The 14,026-nt window shown below is 46.8% G+C and overlaps 1 protein-coding gene across 1 annotated transcript; it reads left to right on the forward strand.

Moving 5' to 3' along the window:
- Positions 1-705: 705 nt before the first annotated feature.
- LOC128730428 (ras/Rap GTPase-activating protein SynGAP-like) lies at positions 706-2,704 on the forward strand. Its single transcript, XM_053823475.1, has one exon. It carries the CDS (start codon positions 826-828, stop codon positions 1,708-1,710), a length of 885 nt encoding a protein of 294 aa, XP_053679450.1. The 5' UTR covers positions 706-825; the 3' UTR covers positions 1,711-2,704.
- The last annotated feature ends 11,322 nt before the right edge of the window (positions 2,705-14,026 follow it).

Raw genomic sequence — 14,026 nt, forward strand, 5'->3', positions numbered from 1 at the left:
TGTGTAATATATTGAAATATTAAAAATGTTTTGCAAAAGGTTTCCTCTTGACCAAATTGTAAAATATTCATTAAAAATCATTAAAACCACTAATTAATTATAACTAAAAATTGATATGGAATATAATTAAAAATCATTTTTTACCTATTTGAAAATCAATTGCGAAATGCTACCGTAAATTGGTGGTGCATATGTTGAAATCACCCGTTTCTCTTTCCTTTTTTGTTTTCGCAGAATTCCAACCACCGGTAAGCGGAATGCGTTCCATCAGTTCCAATAATTTTTAAGCAATATTTCCCGCCGATCGCTTCCGCGCAAATATCGTTAACAGCCGATTAAACGCGCACCATGGAGTCATCCCGAGGCCTTTACATGCAACCCGTGGAATCGTGGCATCGAGGAAGAATGGAGGATGAAATTCGAACACGGATGAATGCAGCTGGACCCTCGCACGGTAATGGCCGGTTCTCCCCATTTTCCGGGGGAGTGCGTGAGTATGGGGTTGCTACCCGTGACGTGCCAGGTAATTCGTGGCTGAACGTTTTTTATGCCGAATTTTCGTTACGTCGATTACAAAATACGTAAGAAAGCAAAGCAAAACCAAACAGCGACCATTGTCTAACCATTGAGCAATTTCATCGAGCGGCGAACCCCGGCGAGTCATCAACCATCAACCTCGTGCTGCGGAGTGTGTGGAATGTGATAAGCATTTTTTTGTTTTGTTGAACCCCTTCCCGTTGTCTCTTTTTTTTTCCTCTTTCACTTTGGTGCCCATTTTCCTCTCTCACCCCTTTGCGAGCTGATTTTTCACGGTGTTCTTTCACGATGCGCCCGATGCGCTTTCTTATCTTTCCCTGCCACAGACCGGAAGCAGCGCTCGAAAGCCAGCTTGTGTCGGCTTTCCGGGCGGCCACTCTACCCGACGCGGAAACGCTCGATCTCCGTCAGCCATCGCCATTGTCCCCGGGTTCGACTGATCCGGCACTTCACCCCCATCATCATCATCATCATCATTTGCAGCAGCAGCAGCACCATCACCACCATCACCATGGGGGCGCGTTGGGGTTGCCTGAGTACAGCCGGAAGCGATCGCATCGCCACAGCGAACTACCTGCGGGTGGGTTTTTCCCAGGGAGTGACCTAGTGCCGGGTGGGAAAAAGGGAAAATTCTCGGCGGCTGCAACGGCGGCAGCGGCTGCAGCTGCAGTGGCCGCTAACTACTACGACAATGCATATCTTTCGTTCGAGAAGAGCCTGCGGGGTGCGTTTGGTGGACCGGAAGCGTTAGCTGCTGGACCGTTGATGGAGGCGCCTGGTGGTCCTGGTGGAGGCGCCCTCGAGCCGTATGGTGCGGGTGCAGGTGGTCATTTGTTGAGTCCGATTAATTACACGCTGACGGCTGAGGCCATTAACAGGCGCATCCGGAGTACGCTCGGGTTGGACGATCCGGATCCGACCGGGAAAGGTCCGATGCCGGACGATCCGTGTTGCCCGGGGATGGCCAGCCCGGACTGGATGTTGCGCCGTGGAGGTGCGGGAAGTGGACCGGCACTTGCCGAGACGCGTCCTTACACTCATAGTCCTGGTTTGCCCCCGGGGACACCTGGAACGTTGTACGAGGAGCACAAGTTTGGACCGTTCTCGCCGGTTGGTGCCGGAGCGTTACACGACGATAACAACAACGTGGATAAGAAGGCGTTCCAGGAGTAGGAAGTGGTTGGAAATCTTTGGTAAACTCGACTGATAGGTGCGAAAATTTCGAGACAAGATGGGAGATAAATTATATTACTTATGACGTAATGGAGAGCATCGTTTGAGCCGATTGGTGATTGAGTTATTTTCTTTTTTTCTTATTTTATTTCATTTTCCAAAAAAAAAGATATAATCTACTGCTTATCAAAAAAAAAAAAATTGTGATTTAATTTCACGATCTAAATTGAAACTAAATTTAAAGAAAAAAGACACATTCGTTTACATTGTGAGCTTCGAGTGTGGATTGCACATATTTAACGAACGGAACTGATGCCTATCACCAGATATAAGAAACACGTCTTTTGGGACATTGAACGAACAATTCGCTTTCTGATTAACGATAACAAGCAGCATTCGATACACGATTTATGAGCTATATCTTATACGCGCACCATTTATAGTACGGCATGGTGCAGGCCGAGCGTTTGGTACGGTAACCCCACATAGATAATCATAAAAAGAATTCAAAAGAAGCAGAAAAAATCTATCCCCCTCCTTCCCTCTCTCTCTCTCACACACACCCCCTACACAGATTCTCTTTGCTGAAAAGAAAAACCTTGGTGATTAATCTAGACTGATTAGATAATATACAACGCATCGGCATACGTATACATATATATATTAGTAGCGATCGGTATATATGCATTGGAGCTGGGTTGAGATGAAACGATCGAGTTTGAAAATTGGCAAATCCCACACATACTGATAGTGCGAAGGTGGGGCTATTAACGCACCTCGTGCAGGAAACATAACGATATTTGTATAACGTAAAAAACCAAAATCATTAGCAGCGAGAAAGCGCACACATAGGAACCGTAATCCTTTGGCACGGACCGGGTCGCTGATCATTTCCGACTAATGAACGATTCAAAGCGAATGAAATAAAGCACGTTAAAACATTCTTCCCGAATTTGTATCGCATCATCCCTCCCTTGTTCGGCGAATGTGTGTATCTGTAATGAGTTTTGTCAGGTGTTGGTTTTTCATGCTAGCTGATGACATGGTTTTTTTTCAAATTATAAATTTTATTAAATTTATTTCAGATCCTTATTATGGTCGCTAAATATCATAAGTGCTCACTATCCCACAGGTGACTTCTTCGTGGGTAATATTTGAATATGACAGTTATCATCCAACTGGTTTCCATGGCCCGTTACTAAGCCATCTAAATAAATTAGTAAACAACAAACAGCCTGCTGGGATATGAATGCGTTCAAATATTGTAGGCGCACGTGGAGTGAGAAAAAATCCCAACGCCCAGCCGATAAATAAGTTCCCACAACTGTGCAAACACATTCCGGTTAGATTTAGTCTCTTTCCCCAAAATAAACACCGTCTCGATTTGAACGCGCTTGTGGACACAGACTCTGGTTTTAGATGCCGCGCGTGTTCAAAATATTTGCCTGTTCCGAAAAAAGCCTTCTTAGAAAACGCCACCAAATGCAGTGCATTGACATCGGAATAAACAGGCACATAACAAGGCTCAAGGATGCACAGGAGCTACAAAAATGGGACCCTTTTTTTATGCTGCTGTGTTAATGTCCCCGGCACCAAATGTAACATATTGCGACTGAGCGAGGAAACAATCGAACGGGATGAAATGGAAGCTTTTATACGAGCCGTCCATTGATGAGCATAAAGATTATGCAAACATGTAAACGCTCCCCGACGCGGGCTTTTGGTTCAATAACTCAACCTCCCCCGAAGGAACCGAGACCGAAGAAGAAGTGAAAACAAACAGAACCTTCGAACCCCGGGCGGACAGCTTTCGTGGGATGTGATGAACAAAGCGAGAGAGAGAGAGAGAGAGAGAGAGAGAGAGAGTGAGAGCAAAAAAAGAAAAACAAGCAGCCTGAAAAAAGGAACCCTCGAAAAAAAAGCAACACCGTGTTCTCGCCATACAACCTCCTAAAACAATCAATTGATAGGGGCAAGTAATAATAATTGCTTCCTGCCCGAGTTGCCCTTGTTGCGGGGCAGAAAAAAGGATCGGTTTCGTCTATCGAATGGGATTAATGGACACCGGGTCCTCCCCCTTCGGAAGTGGGTGGGAAATTTCAATTATTCTCAGAAAAGAACGCCAGCACATATCGGCCCATCGACAGCCCCAGGTCCACCGATCCGGTCAATGTTTGTAAAGTTGTCCCGAAAGAGGCGCCTTTTGCCGACCCCGGGAGTGGGCCAAAATTCCAACCAGGCAGCTTCATCAACCACGTTCCAGAACCGGCAGCTCATCCACGTCAACTCACATGCACACGGCTTTTCGCAAGTGGTACGCCAGACCTGGACCAGGCTTCTTCGCGTTCGAACGACCGGCAGACGACCGTTTCTGGTGGCGTGTGATGAGCGCAAAATAGCTTCCGACGGGAGCAAATAAACACGCCGAATACGTTGGTCTGTTTTTTCACGCTTCGTTCCCGCGAAGACTCACCAACAGCTGGCTGGAGGTTGGGGTCCATATGCACGGAGGAGTCTGCCGGACATCGCAATCCTTTCGATGGGTAAGCAAATATTTTTACCCTTTTTACAAACGCGCCACACGTCGGAGTTGGTGTAACGGGCCGTTCGAACCCGGTCCGGTGGCGTTTTCTAAGGCTCGTTCACGCTGGTTCTGATGTTTCTGGACGGATGCTGGCCACGGTGGTCCTGGAGCCCGCCAAAACGATACGATATCCATCGTGGACGTTTGCAACACAATGTGTGCGAGTGTGCAAACAAAAAAAAGCACACAAAAACCCTTCCAAATCCGAACAAACCGGATCAAGATTCCCGGGCCGCTAAACGGAGTGCTGGAATTTCATTCCGCGCGAAATTTGCCGGCCCACGGTGTTGGTGTTTTCGGGCGTTGTTCCTCAATTAAATCAATTTACCCGCGCAGAGAGCGAGTCGGCTTGCTGAAAGGAACCACGCCAACGTCCGTCCGTCCGTCCGTCTCGTGGAGTTCCGGAACCGGCTGAAAATGGGCAGGAAATGTTACGCGATGGTGGCGACAATCTGTCACAAACTGGCGGCGCTCGATTGGGCGTAATTAGTGACCGATATCGGAACCGGAACATTGATTGACGGTTTGCGCATCTCGAAGAAACGTGAACGGGGCGATTTTTTTTTTATTATTCTGCCACTGGTGAAGAAATTAATCGGCACGACGTTGAGAAATGACATGAGCGTGTCGCGAATTTCGAGTGACGTGTGGTGCATGTATTATTGAGATGTTAACCCCTTTTTGGAGGTCTATATAAGGGTGAGTTAGCTGAAAGTAAGAATGTTCTAAAAGAACCTGCTACAGTAGTTGATTTTTTGAGCTCTAAACTAACGGAAATTCCGTTAATGAAAAACAATGCTGTAAAATGGCCCCACTTACGAAATTCGATTGGTTCGCTTTCTGAGGTGCCAAACGGCTGTGCTGCAACACGCACTCAGCAACCAACTAAACCAACCCCTTCCAGAGGCCGTCGATTCTTTGCACCCCGTTCAGCAAACGAGGGCGAAAAGTTTGCCTCATCGCGAACAGCCAAAAACAACCAACGGCATACGCAAGTGGCCCGGTTCCTAGCGCGTGAGAAATGTGCAAACATTGATTCATAAATTCACCACCCACTTCCCCCCACCGAGACCCGGTTCTTTCGCCCACCCATTCACGCCAGTTGTTATCGACGCTTCACAATTCGAGAATATGGCAGAGTACTTTGAGCCATCCACCCCCCTTTTTTTTGGGGGTGAAGCGAGTTTTCGAGAGCAAAATACACACGCCGCGTGCTCGTGTCCGTGGGGCTCGAGAACAACAATTGTTTACCGGGCGGGATAATGGAAAGCGTAAACTTTTGACGCAACCTTTCCCGTGGTGGGTGGGTTTTGGCTCTGGGCGCGTGTGTCCTTTTTTACTTTTTCATCCGCAGGACTCCCGCCGGAAGGGCCACCTTGGGAATGTCGGGAACCGTGTGGACGCTGACCGGGAGGAAAAACAAATGCCACCCGTCGATGGAAAGTGAAACTGGAACGTTGGTAATCTGCTTTATGAAATATCAAAAAATATCCTACCATCGGCACCGGAGGGAAAAGGCTTATTAAATTTGCACCAGTTGAATCAATCAGCATCCGTTACCAGCTTATGGTGGCATTTTCCTACCGTATTGTTTAAAAGTCACGTGTCATCGAGATGCGTTTCAATTGTCCGGGGAGAGGGGCGAACAAAACGGTGTGTTTTCGGGATTCGTGACGCAGATATCAATGACACGTCACAATTTGCAGCATCGTCCTGGGGGATGGCACCCAACTTGATTATGCGCTCCCAATCTGCTCGGAGTTATTTACTTAATTAACGACAATGGATGCGCCGTTCCGGTGGCGTTTTGCTTCTCTCGCTGCGGAAAAATGAAAACTAAGGGGGAGCGATATTAACGGACCAGCGGGATGGAGGACGTGAGTTCCGTACCTTCTTGATCCGTAATTGAGCTAACGCAGCAGCAGCAGCAGCAGCAATCAGAACCAACCCCTGTCACTGTGCACGGCCTACTGTGGCGTGTTGCCTAGACGCCCCTTTCGCGGTTGTATTTGCATATTTTTGGAATGGAAAAAAGGCGGAAAAATCGCCTACTACGTTGGTATTGGTGCGTCGTATGCGTTACTAGAGCGATTATTAAGTTTGGGTTGGGTAAAAGGTATCACAATGTTAAAAGCGTGTAAGTGTAAGCGATGTTTTTGATGTACTATATTGTTGATTGGCTGATAAAAACCATTTGGTGCAGATGTCAACTGTGGGAAATAAAAAACCTACTGCATTTGGGGATTTCATTTTGTTTTCTTCGTGCCATGAAACACCTTTCCCGAATGTGTGTGTGCTAAAAAGGAGAACAAAATGCATTCGTTTGCACATTCGGTTTCCACGCCGCAACCGTGGCTCGCGGAGGTAACTTGTGCAAATGGCAGCCTTCTTTTGACAGCTGCGAGTACAATTTTGTTCAAAACATCGCTCACAGAACGGCGGAATGTTGAAAAAGACACACACAAAAAATGCATAATCATGCACACGCACATACACAGGAAAAGAGCGGCTAAACTTTAAACGCCGCTATTTCCATAATTTCATCAAGAAGATCTCATTTATAATTTACATCCGCAGTTTCTCCCGCCCCCCCCGGAAAACACCTTGTGCAATCGAACCTAATGCGGAAAACGGTGGGAGAGAGAAAAAGGATACCATCCCTCCCGCCAAAAAAAAAACACAAAAAAACAGACAAAGCAAAATATACCAAAGACAGTACTGCGTCTGGGATGCGAGTGAGGAACTGCAAGGCGAATTTCTGCTTGCGGATGCATAATTATAAATTCATCTTGGAGCATGGCGGTGCGTTCTTCCCCTTTTCCATCCCACCCACTCCCCCCTCCCCCCTTCATACCACCCATGCCACCCTGAAGGTAACGCGACACGTCACGCGCGGGGTTTATGCCTGGCGCAAGGACCTAACCATGGCGGATTTCGAGGCCCCAACGAGGCCTTTCGACGGTGCTCGGACGGGAGGATGGGTTTTTTCGGTGTGCGTCCCTTTTCCTTCTTTCACCCTCCACCCGGCCCCCCTTCTGCCCACCCACCAATTGCGGTAACATCAGTGGCAAATCACGTTTATTACAAGGTAAACATTTGATCCTTGGTGGCATGAAAATTTGAAGAAGCCGCCCCGGCGGTACTTCTTCAATCGGTTCCACCAGGTGGATGGGGGAGGGGTGGTGGGACCGTTGTTTGCACTTTGTGGCAACAGAAGTGGTGCGTTCGCGCGGCGTCACGACTTCGCGACTCGCAACAATGGCTCCACATTTTTTTTTTGCTTGAGAGTTCCGCCATCGCGGTGTCTGATTTTGCGTGGAAGGATAGGAAATTATCAATAAACCGCTGGAGAGCATTGTCAATACATTAATTATGTATGACATCGATCCTCGTGCGGCAATTATGCCATTGTGCCTTGTGCCTTGTGTGCTTAGGGCCGAATTTGCGCATGAAGTTTTGATGAACACGTTTCGCTCGTCTTGGGCAGACAATTAGCGCCGATGGAGAGCCGCGTTTTATGAGACGAGCAGTTCATTTTCGCATTAACTGATGCATATTGATGGGGTAATATTTATGTGGCGTAAAATGGAAATAAGTTGAGGCTTGAAAAAATAGGTTTGGTATAGGGAGTTCACGGAGTATGTGCATTTTTTAAACGTGTTTATTATATAAATAACTTATCTGTGCATTTGTTGAAGGTAAAAAAGTAAATGAAATGATCCACATCCAAACTCATTCGTACGGAAGCGAGTGATAATGGAACACAATTGCTGTTTCGTACAGGTTTGTTTGCTTGCTTAACCCACCCTACTCATAAGTGTATCAATTATAGCACTTAAGCCTGCACAACTTAAACGCATCGTTTTATTTCTCCATCCCATTAAAAAAGCGAAATTTTAGCATGAGTTCAGCCCTCCCACTTAACCCCGACCCACGGGCACAGGGCCGCATCCTAGCGGCCATTTATTCAAGGTATTTAAAAAGGCACCTTTGGCTGGCCCAAAAAAAGGGAGAAAATACGCCAAAGAATCCACCCCCCCCCCCTCTTCGCATCAACAAACAAACACGAAGCGAAAAAAAGGGGGAGAGCAAAAAGGAAAGCAAAACAAAAAGGGAAACAAGCATCATGCCCCCCTTAAAAAGCAAAATTTATGCACACGTTAGCGTGCGATCCCGACGCGCTCAAACATTACACGCAATCAAAACGGGCCCACCCCGGACCACGGCACGGTCAGTTAATAATAAAACGCACCGGAAAATTATCCGGTATCTTTTGCATGGAAAAACCAAAAAAAAAAAGCATGCAAAATCAAGGACGAATGAAGTGACCGAGGATGAGAGAGAGAGAGAGCGTAAAAACGCACCCCAAAATCCCGGCGCAATCCACCCGGCAGGGGTGTGGGTGTGGGTGTGGGTGTAGGTGAAGAAATCATTCACACATGAGCGCACCCTAGGCGAGACGCAAGTGAGCACGATCGAGAGGGAGGGGGGGGGGAATATATTTTCCAGACGCACCAAAAATCAGACACTCCTAGCGCACCTAAATCGTGGAAGAAATACATTAGCCATCCCCCAACCGACCGTTTGGGTTGGCTTCCTTTTTTTTGCTCTCCTCATTTTTTGTTCTACCACACATTTTCTCCCTCGCAGTTCGGCGCTGTGAAGCGTTTTGTGAAGCGGTCCGCGTGCGAACAAACTCGAAAGGGCCACCCTAACCGGAGATTGTTTACTTTAAGGCTACACCAGCGCAAAATCTTCGCCGAGCGCGTTCGGAACCCGACCCGAACTCGTCCTTGGAGATTGATGGTGGGGGGGGGGGGGGGGTAAGGGGTCCAAGACGAACAAGAGAGGGGTGAAAGCGAACCGACACCGGGTGGCGTCTGTGGGCGATCGATAAAAAGCCCAGCATCTCGGTGGACCTTTTTCCGGGCTTATGTACTGACTCGAATGGGTGGTTTGCGCTTATGTACTGCCCGCAATGGACGAGCTTTTCCTGGGAGCTTTTCCAGCGGCTTGGTCTTGGTTGTGAGCAGCGAATACGCGCCTCGTCACGCGGCTGCTGGCCCTTGTGAAGCGGGAAATTTCGATCGATATTCATGTTGTTTCTGCTCCATCTGCTCCTTCCCGTTCAGCAGGGAATTTTCCACCGGCCGACCGTCCAGTGGCGAGGATTTTCCACGCACCGACATTTGGTGTTCTCGCTGGTGAAGGGCGAGCGTTCGCGTGAAGACAATCGAAGACGCTGGCGGCGACGACGACGACGATGACGCCGCGCCAGACGCAATAAATTGAACGATCGGTAATTTTCATGAATTTTTCCACCCACCCACCCACCAGACCGGCGTGGCGTGGCGCACCCGCAGGAGACAATGGGATGTGGGCGCTGTCTTAAATACTTTCCCTTCCATCTGCCGGGGTTTTTGCCCTCCTTCCCCTAGGCGGGTGAAGGTTTGCGTAAGGGTGGATTTGTTTGTGGCGCGAAAGGACGACGGGGTTGCGTCAGCGTCAAGATTGAGAGGGAGTGAAAAAAAAGAAAGGAGCAAAAAACAAAAATGCGAATTTGAATCGCGTGCGCTCGAGACTGCCGCGACAATTACGTGTAGCGTTCTTTGCTCTGGTGGGGTTGTGCGAATTTATTACTGCAAAGTTAATGCAAAACAACAAAATGCCGTTGGGTTCATGAAGCTTGGTGAATAGTGTTTGTTTTACGAGCAGGGCGCGATTTAGCCGATGAGTAGTTTCGTTTGCATAGATACTTTGTGAAAATCAAAGGTCAGGTTTTAAGTGACGAGATGAGTTGGTTGGAAAGCCATTTTATCTACAATTAAACATTAAACCATGAGATGAAAACTAGCTGGAATTTAAATATTTGTATATTAAATTATATTCAACCGAGTCAGCCCGGGATATGGCTCTCAGCGGCTGTTGGGAGGAAATGCCTTTCAGTTCACAAATAACTATAAAAACATAAATGCGATCTGACTGTCCTTAATTAAATTAAAAAAATAATACATTATAGTAACCAAGGTAACGCAGCAACCGAGCTGCTAAGATAGCTTTGGCAATTATTCGACCGTTACTCGCTTGTTCGTTACTGGAAAATAGTTATATTTTCTTGCCAAACAAAAAACGGGTTTCTCGCTGTTTTATGACGAACTATATTTTTTCCGAAATACACCATCATATTCGAGCAATATTTAATTCCATCGCATCATCTTTTTCGGGCAATAAATTCCCGCTTTCGAATCGACGGTTGCAAACATTTGGATCCTCATCCAGCATCTAAGTAGCCATTAAAAAAGCACTGCACGATTTCCACGCCGTGTCACGTTTGCGGCCTCGTTCGTTACTGGGTCCGATACGGGGCCGGATTTCGGTGAACTTCCGGTTGAAAATTCGCACTTCGCCCAAGAACCCCGCGATACAAATGAAGGGCTGATTGCGGTAGGAAAAGTTACGAGATGTTTTTCCTCCGTGGAGGCGAATTTTTGTTATTTTGATTTCATCCCCTACTCCCGCTCGTCAACCACCACCGTGGCCTGTTAGTGTGGGCGAGCTGATCGTGTCTTGTTATTGCTTATCGAAGAAGCGAAGCAAAAGCGAGGCACACAAAAACAACCAAAACCCTGCACGATATTCGTCCAACTCGGGAAGGGGGGATGATAAGAATCGGTGCAGCGAAGGGTGTGGGAAGTTTTCCCACATCTCCGGTTCGGGCCGGTTCGGAAACAAACCAAACCCGGTGGCAGGTGTTTGCATTCCAATCAAAAACTGTTATTTATTTGCTTTGCGTCGTGCTCATCTCGGGCGCACGCATCTGTCAAACGCCATCGGTTCCAACGACGCCATTGACTGATGACGGCTTCTGTCTACCGGCTGAGCCAAGTGGGTGGGTTTTTCCATCTCCGTACTTGCTCGCAGGGTAGTTTTTGGGCCGCTATTACCACACCCCCCCGATGTGTGCACAAGCTGTGCATCGTGGATTGTGTGTACATTTTTTTTGCTCTCTCATTTCCACTTCTGAATAGTATACGGTTGGTTTTTTTTGTCGCCCCAGCCCTTCGGTCCACTTTTATCGACATCCGACTGGTTGGAGGCGACGTTTTTTTCTCTTCTTTTTAATTCCAACCCATTCCGTACGATATGGCCACCAAGTTCACCCGACAGAACGAACCGATAAGCGAACCGGGTGCGTGTGTCCGAGAGGTCATCTATTGTATCGAAAGCAAACAATGGCCACGAAATATTACAGCGCGTCGGCATTGTCCAGCGTTTGGACAGAAAACCCGCCAGTTTCGTGACATCCGCCATCGTTCATCGAGGAATGGCCAGCTCGAGCTCGAACAACTGATCCATTGATGTCTTAGCCGACGTTGGCTTTCGGGAGATGATAATCATCGATAACTGATAACGATCGAGCTTACTACATCTCGGGGCAACAATGTTCGAACGTTGCAGAAAAAGGATGCTGCAAAAAAAGCACACACACACACACACCAAAACAAAACAACATATAATTTTTCTTACCATTCCGCAATTTCCGAACCGTGCCGTTGTCATCCCGAGCCTTGATCGCGCGATTCAAAAACAAAACCCCACACGCGGGAGGATATTCGGAACGCGCCATGTTGGCCGCCTGCTGCACGCGGCGTAACGATAATTTTATTCACGTCGATTATTTGGTGACGAGTTTCGATTATGGTTGGAATGCCAACCATTTGTGGCTTTCGCGTAAACGAACCGCATTTGGAAAGAGTCGCCTTTGGGGCTAGCTCGACGGAAGCGCCTTCAATCATGACCATCGCCGGCGCGCATAAGGGCCAATAAACACAATCAATGCAACCAAAGGGATGCGTGTGGTGTGTGGGCTTGTGCGTAAATGTACGAGTGGCTGGGGAACACGCGTGTTCGGTTGCTTGTAACGCAGCTGGGAGTACAAGCTGCACCAAAACTCCCCAAAACGGAGCCGTATTCGTGTGGATGAGAGGTGTTAGCAAAACAAAAAAAAAACAAGCGAAAAACAGCTACTGTAAGCAAAAATAAACTGCTGCCAAAATCACCCTCAAGTGTGGGCTGCTCGGAAAGGCACGGCGGGCACTAAACTATGGTAAATGCGTCGGTCGAATTGGTTGCTAAGCAACCGAACTAAACGTTCTCGGTTAAGTACTTGGAGTAGGCTGCGAAATGATCATCAATATAAATATAATTTTTGATATATATAATTGATATATAATTTTTGATATATCAATGTATATATAATTGTCGTATATTTAATTTTTGACATATATAAATTTCAATCTTTTAAATCTTTTTAGAAATCCATCCCGTTGTTTGCAGCTTGAAAAAGTTTGGTATGGATTGAATTCTCTATTAAATTTGAAACCATTTTAGCTCCATTTCTAGTCCTTCTCCGCTACAGCCCATTGTCCCAATCCCCGACATGTTCCAAACGCTTTATGTGTGCTCCTTTGGCTGGCATCGGTCGTAAAATGGTTCTCAGTGGGCGACTTGGAAGAGGCTGGCGGAATGCTGACGATAAACATAAAACAATAACACGAGAGAAAATACGAAAATCAATTGGAAAATGTTTGAACGGTTCCGGTGCGTGTTGTGTCCCTCCTCTCAAACGTTCCGACCAGATACCATCGTTGCGGTGGAGGTCGATGATTAGGCAGCCAGATATATACGTAAATCCTTGCGGTTTAGAACACTTTTCTGGCGATGACAATTACAAGGTAGTTCCTGCTTTGTGGGTTTGGCTTTGCTTTTCAGGGACAAACCGAGATACAGGACGGAAAGATACGTATATGAAGCATTCCTTCAAGGAATGGCGAACAAGTGAGTGGTTGAGATTCATTATCAAGATGAGCTTGTATGGTGTCTGTAAGCTATTATATTTTAGTTATAGGAACTATTAGTTTGAATTGTCAAGATCTTTTCAAAAGCGAGAGCTTGTGTGAAGATACATCAACTAAACGGTCTATCAGTATCTATGTGATCTCGCAAATGCAATCTGTTTATCGCGCTAAAGCAAAGGAACCTTTTTTCTTCCGGCTATGTTTTCAAGCCTCAGCAAACAAAAGCCAAATTGACGAAGCGGGGCCCAAGCGAAAAACATCTCGCTACAATGGCTATCATTTGCCACCACAATTGCACATTTTCCATTGTAACCGATCTATGCAGGACATTTTAAACAGTCAATATTAATTCACATGGCCCAAACAAGTGCCAATTGTGTATCGTACGTCTGCTAAACACTTGCAGCTCATGGGCACTGTTTCAAGAACAAGTCGTGTGGCTCGGATTGAATATATTGACTCGTCTGCAAAACAGCTCGAGAATGTTTCAGAGCTTTTGTTCTATTTATGGATCTATTGCTAGCTAGTTTTAATTGCACAACTGCCAGGCGAAACAAAAACACAATCAAGCTCTAGAACTGTTGTACGGCCAAAGACCGACGGACAAGGCTGAGAGAAAGCCTTATTTTATAAGGCTTTCTTTCATCATTTGGAACATTCGTACGTCAAAGACAATCTCTGCGTACAGGGAAAAAGCTTGATGGAGATTTGAACTCGAAACCATCGTGTGATTGTGCCGCACGTTAATGCTTTCGGCTATCGGGGGATCCTCAGAAAGATCGTGCAGTACAAGGTGGCAGCAAGTTCCTGGAACTTGCGCTTAACATCAGGAGGTTGATAGTCTTCCCTGTTATGGCGTAAAGTCTGAATAGCA

Source organism: Anopheles nili, chromosome 2, assembly GCF_943737925.1.
Source record: "Anopheles nili chromosome 2, idAnoNiliSN_F5_01, whole genome shotgun sequence".
NCBI classification, from domain to species: Eukaryota; Metazoa; Arthropoda; class Insecta; order Diptera; family Culicidae; genus Anopheles; species Anopheles nili.